General features: G+C 35.6%; 2 protein-coding genes across 2 annotated transcripts; one reads left to right on the top strand and one right to left on the bottom strand.

The window, feature by feature from the left end:
* The first annotated feature begins 734 nt into the window (after window positions 1–734).
* On the top strand, window positions 735–1,682 carry LOC133866051 (uncharacterized). Its single transcript, XM_062302617.1, has one exon. The coding sequence runs from the start codon at window positions 735–737 to the stop codon at window positions 1,680–1,682; it is 948 nt and encodes a 315-aa protein (XP_062158601.1).
* A 6,660-nt stretch (window positions 1,683–8,342) lies between these two features.
* On the bottom strand, window positions 8,343–10,541 carry LOC133866050 (uncharacterized). Its single transcript, XM_062302616.1, has 2 exons — window positions 10,184–10,541; window positions 8,343–10,072 (listed from the first exon to the last, which is right to left on the bottom strand). The coding sequence occupies exons 1-2, from the start codon at window positions 10,539–10,541 to the stop codon at window positions 8,343–8,345; spliced, it is 2,088 nt and encodes a 695-aa protein (XP_062158600.1).
* Window positions 10,542–13,516: the final 2,975 nt, after the last annotated feature.

Raw genomic sequence — 13,516 nt, 5'->3', positions numbered from 1 at the left:
TTTTTTTTTTTTGCAAAATTTGTGCTCAAAATCCCTTCACTATGATTTGTTGTGAAAAGGACTTCGTGTACAACTTCATCGCATATAACATAATCTCCATTTTTTTTTAAAAAAGATTTACATAATGTCCAATTTAAATGTGCATCCAATACTGCTCCTTGAAGGATTTCAAAATTGATCTGAACTCCTTGCGGTCCTCTAGTGTAGGTCATGTGAGAAATGAGGCAAATTTAACTGTATAAAATTTGGTCAAAACGGCTGTAACTCATGTCATAAATTTAAAATAATTTATTCAGAGGCCAATTTTTTTTTTTCTTTTTTATAGGTTGAAGACACTACATAGACTTTTTTTTTTTCTTTATTTGTAACTTTCAAATATGTCACCTTAATCTGTGTGATAAATAGGTATTTTATTTGAAAAGTTGGAGGCTTGGAGCCCTGGAGGCTTGGCAGCTTGATATAAGAAAAGTCCATGTACAAAATTAACACGAAAGTTGACTTGACCTTATTTGAAAAGTAGGATTAGCTTGCTATAAGAAAAGTCCATATATAGATATAGATCCATTCTCCTCCTCCGATCCATTCTCATCCTCCTCCGATCCATTCCATATTCTCCCCCTCTCCCAAAACAGGAAATCCATTCAAGAAATTAGGATCATGGATAGAAAACAAGAAGATATGCAATTTCTTGGCCTCTTTGCTATCTACCAAGAGGCCTGGAAGATCATTTTCTCATGGAGGCCTGGAAGATCATTTTCTCATGGAGGCCTAGGAACGTCTTCACCCAGATCACCCTGACCTTAATCCTCCCTCTATCTTTCATCGCCTTGGCTCATATGGAAGCATCCAAGCTCCTCTTCCCAAACACCATTCACAACGAAATAGTCTTTAATCAAACCCAGGCAGGTGCTCCTAAATACCACAAGCTCTCAGACCTCACATCCGAACGGATCACTTTTTGGCTCTTCGTGGCTGCATACTTCACCTTCGTCCTCATCTTCTCCCTCGTCTCCACATCCGCTGTGGTTTACACTATTGCATGTATTTACACCGGCCGTGAAGTAACTTTCGAGAAGGTTATGAGCGTCGTCCCCAAGGTCTTGAAGCGGCTTATGCTCACCTTCGTCTCCACTTTCGTCGCCGTCTTCGCTTACAGCATAGTGGCATCACTTTTGATGTTGATCTTCATTACACTGGTAATTTTCCTTGCGTCAGTCAAATTTCTTGTTCCCATAGTTATTGTTCTGGGGATCGTGTACGTGGCGGGGCTTGTTTACATGGCCATTGTTTGGCAATTGGCGAGCGTTGTGACTGTGTTGGAAGACACGTGTGGATTTCGTGCCATGATGAAGAGCAAGGCACTGATAAAGGGAAAGACGGGGGTGGCCACGATTATATCTTTGATGTTCAATATCTCTGTCTGGCTCGTACAAGTAGCATTTGAGAAACTGGTTGTTCGTGGTGAGTCATCGGGCATGGTCAGCAGGGTGGCCATTGGGATTATATGTTTGTTGTTGCTTTCCAAGTTGACTCTCTTCGGGCTTGTCATTCATACGGTGATCTATCTCGTTTGCAAATCCTACCACCATGAAAATATCGACAAGCCGGCCCTTTCGGATCACCTTGAAGTTAATCTAGGCGAGTATGTTCCTTTGAAGCCCAGGGATGTTCAGCTTGTTTGACTGATCGTAAATGCTTTCAGATCGATGTTGTGCTTTTTACTTAATTTCATCAATTATATGTAAACCAGTTTTCAGATCGATGTTGGTTAATTTATATTTCTTAATTTCGGCGAACAGAAATGTAGATCCAAGTCAACGAAGCCCATTTATATAGATCGTAAGTCAAGATGATCAAGCTACTGGAACAGCTTGACGTATGATATGGGGTTCGTTGACTTGGAACGTACTGGGAGTCTGTTGGCAAAAATTAATTAAGAAACATAATTAGGAACCGGCCAGACGGGGAAATTTGAGGTTAAGAAATGGAAAACAGGTGACCAACTCCGAGATAATGAGCCACTGGATCTGGATGTGGCCTAGCTATGGCTTCGGCCATTCAATTTTCTGCAAACCTCGTGGTATATAGGCTTAATTTGAAAAATTCCACCCCTTGAATTACTGCTAATTAGCCAACTTTTTTTTTCGCTTTTAAATTCAAGGTGGGCTATATATGATCACGCTGAGAGCTAGATGGCAAATTTGAAAACTGATTTTCAGACGTCTATATATTTGGATACATCGGGGAAGATCTGCTACGTAAGAGAATAGAACTTATTTTTTGTATTATTTTTTTTAAAAAAAAAAAAAAAAGATGAAGAAGAAGGATAATAATAGAATTTAATGTGGTCACTATGTTTGGAATCAGTTTCTATTATGGTGCCAGCGTGTCGGCCCAAACAACTTGACCCGACCATTCCGACCTATCCTGTTGGATTGCAGGCAAATAAACCTGGCGGCCACTTAGAATTCGATCGGTGCTTGTGGTCGGTGTACCAACGGGATGGAGTCGGTACAATTTAGTGACCGACCCCCTATAGTAGGGTGGTTAGTAGTAGGTCTTTGAAGAGGGCGTCAGTCTAAAGCGAACCTCAACCTAAGGGGTGCTCAATAACCTTAGTTTCTCTACCTATGTCTTATTGCAATTAAACTTATTGCATACAGATAAGTCATTATCCATCAAGATCTACTCAGAATCCTAGATGATGACCAAACAATAATTAAGAGAATAGTATTTCCAAATATCAAATTTAGAATCTATTAAGAATACGTTTGGCATTGTAATTTTGCATACTAAAAATGTAATTTTAAATCAAATCGTTAAAAATGTATCATTTGTGAATGCATTTTTAAAATATTACAATTTAAAACGTAGAAAAATTTGTGTTGGCTAATCACGGGCAAGTGTGTGCGTTTTTTAAAGCGTACCATTTTAAATGATAAACTATGATTTTAATGGTCAAACTGCAATTATACTAAATATTAACTACGCTTTTAAAAATCGCAGTTTCAAATTAAACATTTTAAAATTATTATTTTTAAATCACATGTTTTGAAATTACAAACCCAAACGAATTCTAAATTGATTTGAGAAGAGACCCATGGACCATCATCGATCATTTAGAAGCTTAAAAGAATTAATCTTAATTAGATGGCTCTAATCCAATTACTACCGATGCTCATCTCTACGTTGTGATTTTTAAGTATGTTTATTGTTGCAGTAAGTGTTGTTTCAAGGAAAATCATCTTTGGATTGCGCTTAAAAGGCTTAAACCGCTTGTTAGGCGGCCTCTATTTTGGTCGGTGGGCAAAAATCCAATGGATCGGCCCATGAGTAGATTTTAGAATTTTATTGCATTTTACTATTGGGCTCTTTGTTAAGTTGCCGTACTCTTTTTTTTTTTTTTAAATGTTCTTAATTCCTATTCCCTTCCCCTGGCCTTTTCTTTGTATTTTTTTTTAACACTTAAAAAAAAATAATAATAATCATTTGGACAATGGATATGTGCACAAACGCTAAACAAGAATTCATGGTACTATATAAATTTGGGTGATTGGGTAAGAGATTAATAAGATAAAGGTTGCTAGATTGGATATGTCAACTATACAGGATCTAGAGCAACCTATTAAAGAGATTTAAGAAGGTGATTATTTTCTTACACCCTTTTAATTGTATTTCGCTTTTTGCTTATTAGTGGTTAGATTGATTGGTGCAGTAATGATTGAGTAAATTTTTAACTTAATAAACCATGCAGTGAGCTTTGACATTTTAAAAGTATGGTTGATAGCATATCATGTGTTTTAACCTGTGTCAATATGTAATTAGAACCCGACAAAAGAAATGATAGTGAGACTTGCAAAGAATAAACAAACCATATGAATGCGCGGAGGTTGCCTTTTATAGTATTATGAATAATACAATCATATACCATTGAGGTTGCTTAAAGAGTAGATTTATTGGTTGAAATTTTGAGATAAGAAGTCAGCTGCAACTAAGAATTTGATTGGTATGAGATAATGTTTAGCTTAGAAATCTATACAGAATGATATTTTGGAATTTAAGACACAAAGAAAATAGGAATGATCATCATTAAGTTGTAAGTCAGAATAATGAGTTTCTTCTTAAGGAGGGGAGTACCATGACCGAGGTACTTTCAAGTAAACTAGTTCCACATGGATTAAGAAGTGACATGAGGGTGGTCCAACGGGCGTACTAAGGTCAAGCATCGATGTAAGGTAAATATTGTTTCCATGAAACCAAGAGATAGAGTTAGATAATATCCAACGTAGAAACATATGGATATCAAGGAAAATGAATGCTGCTAGGTTTAATAGCTTAGGTATATTGTGTAAGCATAAGAGTATTATAATCAAGGCGCATAGGATGTATCATGTGGTTAGTAGATAGAATCGTTAGAACCCTTGATGAACAAATGATATGTAGTGCAGTGACTCCTGAGAGAAATGATAAACGACCATGTAATGATCAATTTAACAATGAGATAATAAAATATTAATGGTACCAAACATGAATACAATATAATGTGAAGTATGATAGTAAGGCTACTGTATAGACTGTAGATGATGATGAGAGTATGACTTGTGGAGATGAATCTCTTGAGGTGTGACGATGGAAAAATGTGATATTGGGCATCTTGATGGATGACTGTTATAGAAAAGAAGATATAGTGGAATCTAAGCATAGCGATTGAAACAAACTTAAAAAATTGTAGCTAGCATTGATACACAGTACAAAGTACTTTATGATGATAGAGCTCGATGAATTTTAGTTGTCGAACGCAAATCGCATAAAAGTTGATAAATTGGAAACCTTAGAATATAGGTTGTGATATAAAAGGGTGATTAAGGATAAGGTCACAGGATGACAAGAGTCAGTAGAAAAAAAAAATAAATAAAATAAAGACTGTGATATACAATTTGCTAATTAGGGATTGATTTGACTCAAGAAACTTAGTGGTTTGAGTTGAAATTGAAAGAAAAATAGGATGAGACAGGTGATTCTTGTAAGGACATATGAAATATGGTGATTTATGGAGTTGTGATAAAGTAGTGTAGATGATAAGGTATGATTTAAATCGTTGAGTGTCTAGTCGAAGTAGTGATATAAGACATAAGAATAAGTACCAATGAATCAAGTGTAAAGACTTAGAAATGACAATTAAAGCAGGAATAATATGCTTGGCATTGATAATCCACGAGGTCTATTAAGGTAACTCAATGGGAGCGTAATAAATATATAAGTTTTAAGCCTGCATCATTATATATTTATTACACTTAAAATTTCGAGGACAAAATTCTAATAAGGAGGGGAGAATGTAACACCAAAGGAATTTATTAGGATGATTAAAAATACTTTGGTATAAATATTGGTATTAGATTAGATCAAATATATTTTATCTCTAATTTTATTTTCTCAGTTTAGTTTGAGAAGTGGACAGTTTGAACAAGGTTAAAAAAAAATAAATAAATAAAAAATTGGAGCTTTGAGAATTTGTAAGAATTGTAATATATAACATAATATTATTTATATTATATTTTAAGAGTTGTCACTAGCATTTAAGCATAAACACATGAACACTAGTGAAATTTGAAGGACTTTATGGAAGTGTTTTCACGCCCATTTCTAATAGGCTAGTCAAAGGTCAAATGAAATTCTAGAAAGAAAAGTCTTGAAGATTTTCACACCTATTTCTAGTTCAATTTAGCACGTCCACGTTAACACTAGAAAACTCACTAGAACTTACGTTGGCACACATTGCAGCTTATTCTAAGGTTTTCTAGAATTTGTTCTTACGTACGCCTACCTTCGGCAAATGCATGTAAATTCCATAATTGTTTCACCACTTAACTTTTATAAAATTAAAATTTTATCAAAATTTTGCTCTTTCTCTCTACGTTACTTACTAGGGTGCTGGAGTAATAAAAAAAATAAAATCCAGAAAAGAAAAGAAGTGAGAAATATTTAGAATAGTAATAAGCTTTAGAGCTAATTAAAGTGAGAGTGCTAGGTATAATTCTTTTACGTACCCTTAGTTTATGTCAATTCTAGTTATTAAAATTTAAATTATGTCGATATAATGCCTAAATTGCTCGGGAAAGTGTGATTGAATATCTCAGGGAATGATATTATATTCAATCATTCTTTTAAATATTACAAATGCGTCGTTGTGTTGCCTTAATATTATTATGTATTATACAATATTCGCGCCGTTGTAATGCCCAAGTAATGTTAGAAATTTTAGATAAATATTATACTAGTGCCATAATAATGCCCTTGTAAAAATACATGGTAAAGCCACATAGCCGTTATGATGTCCGAATGACATTACAACATTTTAGATCGATATATGTCGTTATGCTGTCCATTTTTAGGCAGAGTATAAGGGAAATAATCAATCGTCTAGATATAAGCTTTATAAAATTAAATTTAAACTAATATACTGTCGCACGTGGGCGCAATAAATTGCAATGAGTTATTAAAGACAATAAGAGCTTTTAGATCGTCTGCGAAGTGGTAAGTATAACTACTTACTGAGAAATGATACTGTTTTTATGAGTATTTTACTTACTGAAATATTTGATAAAGTTTTTGAAGTAGGATTATTAAAATTACATGAGCCCCTTAGTGTTTTATGAATAACATGATTATATGTTCTGAATTATTTTCACATGTGTTGATATAATTTGTGAAACGAAAGAGGATGATTATGAAAACAAAATAATGATTTTAAGAGAGACATATTATTGCATATTGTTAAACAATGAGAATAAGAGATAGTAAAACTGGGAAGCCAAAAAATCTTCCTAAGTTAAATATGAAGCCAGAAGATTGTCCTATGTTAACTGTGGAAACCGAAAGGGCCTTCCAAGTTAAATAAGAAACCAAAAGGTCTTAATATACAGTTAGAATGTGTTCTTATGTTAATTGTGGAGGCCGAAGGGTCCTACCAGATTAAATAAGAATTTGGAAAGTTTTTCATAAACAATGTTTAAACGAGGAGCCGAAGGTTTTTTCTATAGACGTTAAACGAGGAGCCGAAGGTGTCTCCTATCGACGTTAACCGAGGAGCCGAAGGTGCCTCCTGATAGCCGTAAATGAAAGGTACTTAAAGTCCTTTAGAAAGTCGGATGAGCTAGAAGAGTCTCTTAGAGAAAAGTGAGAGAAAAATGTATTACATATAATGAATAATGTGATTTATATGTTTTGTGATTATTGATTTGTTTCATTACTTTATACTTATATATATATGCATTTTATGAGATGCAAGTAACATGTACATTGGTATAAATGTATAAAGCCATACGTATTAAAGAAATGTCACTTAAAATATAAGTGAATTTTATTATGTATTATTAAACAACTCTACAGTGCTTATCTTACCAGCTATGAATTACTTAAAATGATTATTTTTGGTAAACCTAGTTTAGCTGTTATTATAATTATCATGTTGGAGACATTTTCTAAAAAAATGGCTCTATTTGAAAATGCTCTGTAATTTCTTATACTTATTGAGACTGTGGACTCATTAATCCGCCTATGTAATTGTGGATCACAATTGCATAGTTATTATGGTAGAACTTGCACGTATGGAAGATTGAGGGAGTCTCATAGCAATGCTTAGATGTCTTTTCTTGAGGTACTCAGGGACCCTAGACTCATTAAGTTCTGATTTGAGTTAAATCGATATTTATAGAATTTGTTTTAATGCTACGTGTGGTATATTGTAGTGTTGATATATAAATAGAAAGATTTGAGTTGTAATGACTTTACAAAATGTAATAGAAGCTCTGGTATGTATTATTGTTGAGTTTATCAGATCAATCGAAAGGCAAAGGTTTATTGCTGATATTTCCACTGCATGGTTAATGAATAAAAAAAATATATCTGTTATGAGATATATATAAACTTTGATGATATTGAGGTTGAGATAATAATGCTTAGTGGAGATTGAAAATTTCACTTTCGCCTTTCATTAAGTAAAGGCGGGGAGCTACAATCTTGGCTCCCCTGCTCCTTATCATTTGAATTTTCATAATTAGTACCTCACTTTTTGTAACAATCCACCCCCAATGAACGCCTCATTCTTCTTGGTAAGTTTGGTTAAGGGTGCAGCTAGCTTGGAAAACCCTTCTACGAATCTTTTATAATAACCTGCGAGGCCCAAGAAGCTTCGTATCTCATGGACACTCGTAGGCCTTGCCCAATTAACCACGGCTTCCACCTTACTGGGATCCACCAAAATTCCTTCCTTTGATATAACATGCCCCAAGAATGTTACTTCTTCCAACCAGAATTCACACTTCTTGAATTTCGCAAAAAGTTTATGTTTCCTCAAGATACTCAATATCTCGACTCTTCGAATAAATTAATATATCATCAATAAATACCACCACACACCTATCAACGAGTTCTCGAAAGGTTCGATTCATCATGTCCATGAATGCGGCTGGCGCATTGGTTAGTCCGAACGGCATCACCAGGAACTCGTAGTGCCCGTAACGCGTTCTGAATGCTGTTTTTTGGATATCTTTTTCCTTAATCTTGAGTTGATGGTATCCGGACCTTAGGTCGATCTTAGAGAATACTTGGGAACCGTGTAATTGATCAAAAAGGTCATCAATTCTTGGTAGCGGGTATTTGTTCTTGACGGTTATCTTGTTCAATTCCCTATAGTCGATACACAACCTCATCGATCCATCCTTTTTCTTCACAAATAAAACGGGCGCTCCCCAAGGAGATACACTTGGGCGAATGAATCCTCTGTCTAGGAGTTCTTGCAACTGCTCTTTCAACTCTCTCAGTTCGAGTGGTGCCATCCGGTACGGTGCCTTGGATATAGGTCCCGTGACCGGTAATAAGTCTATTGTAAACTCGATCTCTCTGTAGGGAGGTAACCCAGGTAGTTCCTCCGGAAACACATCCATAAAATCCCGCACGATAGGTATCCCCTCGAGCATTGCTTCTGGTGCTTCTTTTGTCACACACGCCAAGAATCCCGAACACCCTTGCTTCAAAAGCCGAGTCGCTTGCATTGCTGATACTAGCTTGGGTAAGTTAAAACCCCTATTCCCTTGAATTTTGAATTCTGCTGCTCCTGGTGGTCTGAACACTACTTCCTTGCAAAAACAATCGACACAAGCATGATAAATGGAAAACCAATCTATACCTAGGATCACGTCAAACCCGCTCATCTCAAAAATAACAAGGTTAGCCGGCATGACATGTCCTTGTACGGAAATAGGGCAGTTTCTAACTACGGAAGTACACACTACAGTTTTCCCTACAGGGGTAGCTATTGCTAGGTCTACATCCAACCATTCAGACATCAAATTACAGTCTCGGGAAAAAGAGTATGACACAAATGAATGCGTTGCACCAGAGTCAAAGAGCACAGTAGCCTGGCTGAATGAAATCAAAAGTGTACCTGTCACTACTTCGTTTAACGCAGCAGCATCACCTAGAGTCAGGGCATATACACGTGTAGGCGCAGTATTCCGTTGTTCCACTGGGCGATTCTGATTGGTTGGATTATTGGCAGGGGCCCTGCAATCCTTAGCGAGGTGTCCTGGTCCACCACACCGATAACAACCCGGCTGTCCGAGTCGGCATCTCCCATAATGCATTTTCCCACAAGTCTGGCATATAGGGCGTTGTCCACCTCCTCCCTGATGATGGGGCTGCTGATGAGCCGTGTTTCTTCCACCCGTTGGGTTGAATCTTCTTTTGTTGTGATCATGGGAATTTCCACCATAACGACTCTCTTGTGGAGCACTCCTCTTTCTATGGTTGAAGTGCTCTGCATTGATATTCAGTGTCCGCTCCACCACCGCCGCTTTGTTGACAAGTTCCGTTAGATTTCCAATTTCGAATGCAACCACCTGATTCATGATCCTTGGCTGTAAACCCCTTTTGAACTTTCTTGCCTTTAGGTCTTCCGTGGGTACTAAGTAGGGCGCGAACCGTGATAGTTCTATGGACCTTGCTGCATATTGCTCCACTGTCGACGACCCTTGCACCAGGTCTGTAAATTCTTGTGCCTTAGCCAGCCGAACTGATTGAGGAAAGAAGCGTTCCAGGAATGCATCTTTGAAGTCCTTCCAGGTGATTGGTATGCCTTCGCCTACCTATTGTTGCAGGTGGTCCTTCTTTGATGTCCACCAACGTTCTGCTTCAGCTGTTAACTTGAAAGTAGCATAACTGACCATCTGTTCATTCGTACAACACATAACCTCCATTAGCTTCTCCATCTGCAATACCCAGTTCTCTGCAGCCACCGCATCCGGAAGTCCTTCATAACTAGGGGGGTGTTGCTTATTGAATTGTTCAAAATTACAACCCCGTTGTTCTTCTTCATTCTGTCTCACCTCTCGGTTAGCATTTGCACCCATCTTCAGTAGGTCCACCAGTTGAGCAGCCAATGCGGTCAAAGTCTCGGGGTTTCCGTTTGGCGTCGGGTTTCCCACATTTTCGCTATTCTCGTTCTCGTGGAGGTTCCCTTGGTTGCGAGTGTGGGGTGCCATCTATACAATTGATGTTATAAGTGTTAGTGTAAAAAAAATTAGGGAATGATTCCCTAGCACTGAATATAAGACAAAATGGACTGACTCTGCTAGGCCGGAATGTGATTCCCCATTACCCCACTAAGTCTATCTTAATGATCTGGCTCCTAAAGTTTACAGAACCTTATAACCTTTGCTCTGATACCAAAACTGTAACGCCCCCAAACCGCTAAGGGTTAGGTTCGTCTATTTTTATACACCAAACTACAAAGATTCGTAAGGTCTGCCAGATAACCTAGCTAATATGCTGAATTTAATAACAAAAATAATAAAGATTTTAAAACTCAGAGCTTTAATAAATGCGGAAACAGTTATTTCGAAATGAACAATTATGTTTGATTCAATAATTGAAATTCTAAAGAAAAACTAAATTTATTGTGCAAGTGCACTTATTAAGGTAACTGAGATGCAATGTCCTAATGCTAGACAAGATCCCATTCCGACTGCCTAGGTCTTTCTACTCATAATCTGAAAACAAAACAAAATAAGGGGACGTTGCTGTTTAGAAGAAAGAGCAAAAGTGGGGGATATACACAAGAAGACAAAATCAAGCATGTGCTGTCCGACTAGAACCAAAAGAAAAGAAGATTAAAAATTTGAAGGCTATACCTCCTACGTTTCACTGCTAGAAGAGAAAAAGAAACTAATAAATAACAAGCCTAATGTAAATAGTAGGTGGGAAGAAGGAAAAGACCAAACAAAAAGAATCCAAGAAGTACTTGGTCGTGAGGTTGGTGAGTACTTGATGTTAAAAGAAACAATAAGAGGAAAGACAAGAAACTTTAAAGTCTAATCATATGGAAATATGGAGATCAACAAACAAAAAAAGTAATAGGAGAGTTACAGATAGGGGACGTCGGTAGAAGGGAAAGAAAATATACCTGCTGTGATTCTTGGCTAGAAACAAAGAGATTGTGGCCGGATCGTCTTGCGAGAGAGGAATAGGGAGATGGTTTTCATGAAAATTTTTTGAGATGAGATGAGCAAATGACGGCTAAAGGACGTATTTATAAGGTGTAGGGTTTCATTCTTTGACTGCTAGGATTTTATATACTAAAATAGGTATTTTAATAATAATAAATCAGATATCTAATATTTTTAATATAAAATCTGATCCTCATATTTTAATATAAATATAAAATATAAAAGTGGAACTTAAATTGATATAAATTTATTAAATTTAAAATAGGTGTTTTAATAAAATATAAGAGTGGTTATTTAATATCGAGAAATATGAATTAATATCAAGAAATAAAAATTCATATGTAAAATCAGGTGTTTATTAATCCCGTCTAGTTATCCATTCTCATAGGTGGTAAAGACTATTCTACCCTTGAAAGGGGGTTGGGGTTATTACACTTTTGGCTATAGAAAACTCCAAATCTAGTCGCAGATTTAGACGATCGGCCCTGTTTATTAAACCCCTTCCCCCTCCCCTCCCCTCCTTTTTTTCCCCTTGTCAGTACGGATGACCAGAAAGCTGAAATGGTTGGTTTCTTCTATTCCCTCTTCTTCTTTTTTTTTTTTTCAAACAAACTTGTTTTCGGATCCTTATTTCATTTTGAGGCCTTAGGCAACCGCCTAACTTATCTGGCGGATGAGCCAGCAATGCTCATTTGTCGAACATCATGATATATAGTGTTTCTCTTAGATGTCTCTAATCCAATTACTACCGATACTCATCTCTCCGTTGTGATTTTTAAGTACGTTTATTGTTACAACAAGTGTTGTTTCAAGTAAAATCATCTTTGGATTGCCCTTAAACCGCGCTTGTTAGGCGCCTCTATTTTGGTCGGTGGGCAGAAATCCAATGGATCGGCGCATGAGTATATTTTAGAATTTTATTGCATTGTACTATTGGGCTCTTTGTAAGTTGCCGTACTCTTTTTTTTTTTTTTTTTTTCTTCTAAAAAAATGTTCTTAATTCCTTTTCCCTTTCCCTTTTCTTTGTATTTTTTTTAACACTAAAAAAAAGAAAAAAAAAAAGAAAAAAGAAAAAACATCATTTGGACAATGGACGTGCGCATAAACGCTGGCCGCTCTAGCTGTCACACATCCCAAGTTACAAACTTACAACCACATAGGTAAAAATTAATATTGGAATTGAGATTGGGGCTGAACCCAAATCCATGATTCATTCTAACCTGCCGAGTTGAAATTGAGTTTAAGGTTTTTTTATTTATTTTTTATTTTTGAAAAGACAATGCTCATCATTTATTTTTATACAGGAGGATTTTCATTCATTTCATGATCTGCTCAGGAGGATCTTGTCACAAGGAAATTTAAGAACCGGCGAGTAATTATGAAATTTGTTAAAATCTAGATTATAGATTACGTACTAAAATGAAAAATGAGTTTTTGGCATATTAATATTTTATATCGACAAAAAAACTGCAAAGATATAACTCGTAAAGTATAAATCGAAGGAGATGTTAAATTCTTTTTTTTTTTTTTTTTTTTAATTTTTTTTTAATTTTTTACGTACTTATAACAAATTAGAAAACTTTCCTACTCCAAAGAGAATTTTTTAATTTTTTTTTTAAATAAATTTATACACTATATAGTTATGACTTATAACTTAATATGAAATTAGTTTAAAACTTATCTACTTTTATTTTAAACGTGCATGCATACACATTAAAGGACTATATATTTATTTGGACCTTCTGCGCAAAAACAAAGAAAAAAAAAAAAATCCTGATTCTATCTCTCTAATTGAGCCTCACATTCTATCTTTTGGTTTCTTTTAAGATGATTTTATAGGTATGCAATTTTTGTATAATTTAATATAAAAATTAAATTTAAGACTTTTTTATTTTATTTTATATAAACACGTACAAACACACAAATAATAATAAAAAAACTATATATACTTATATTCTTATATATTTATTCATTCCTGCACCAAAAATTTTAGTTCCGCCCTGAGGCCTTGA

Source organism: Alnus glutinosa, chromosome 4, assembly GCF_958979055.1.
Source record: "Alnus glutinosa chromosome 4, dhAlnGlut1.1, whole genome shotgun sequence".
NCBI lineage: Eukaryota > Viridiplantae > Streptophyta > Magnoliopsida > Fagales > Betulaceae > Alnus > Alnus glutinosa.
Note: the sequence above shows the minus strand (reverse complement) of the source record. Positions and strands in the feature narration are given on the sequence as shown.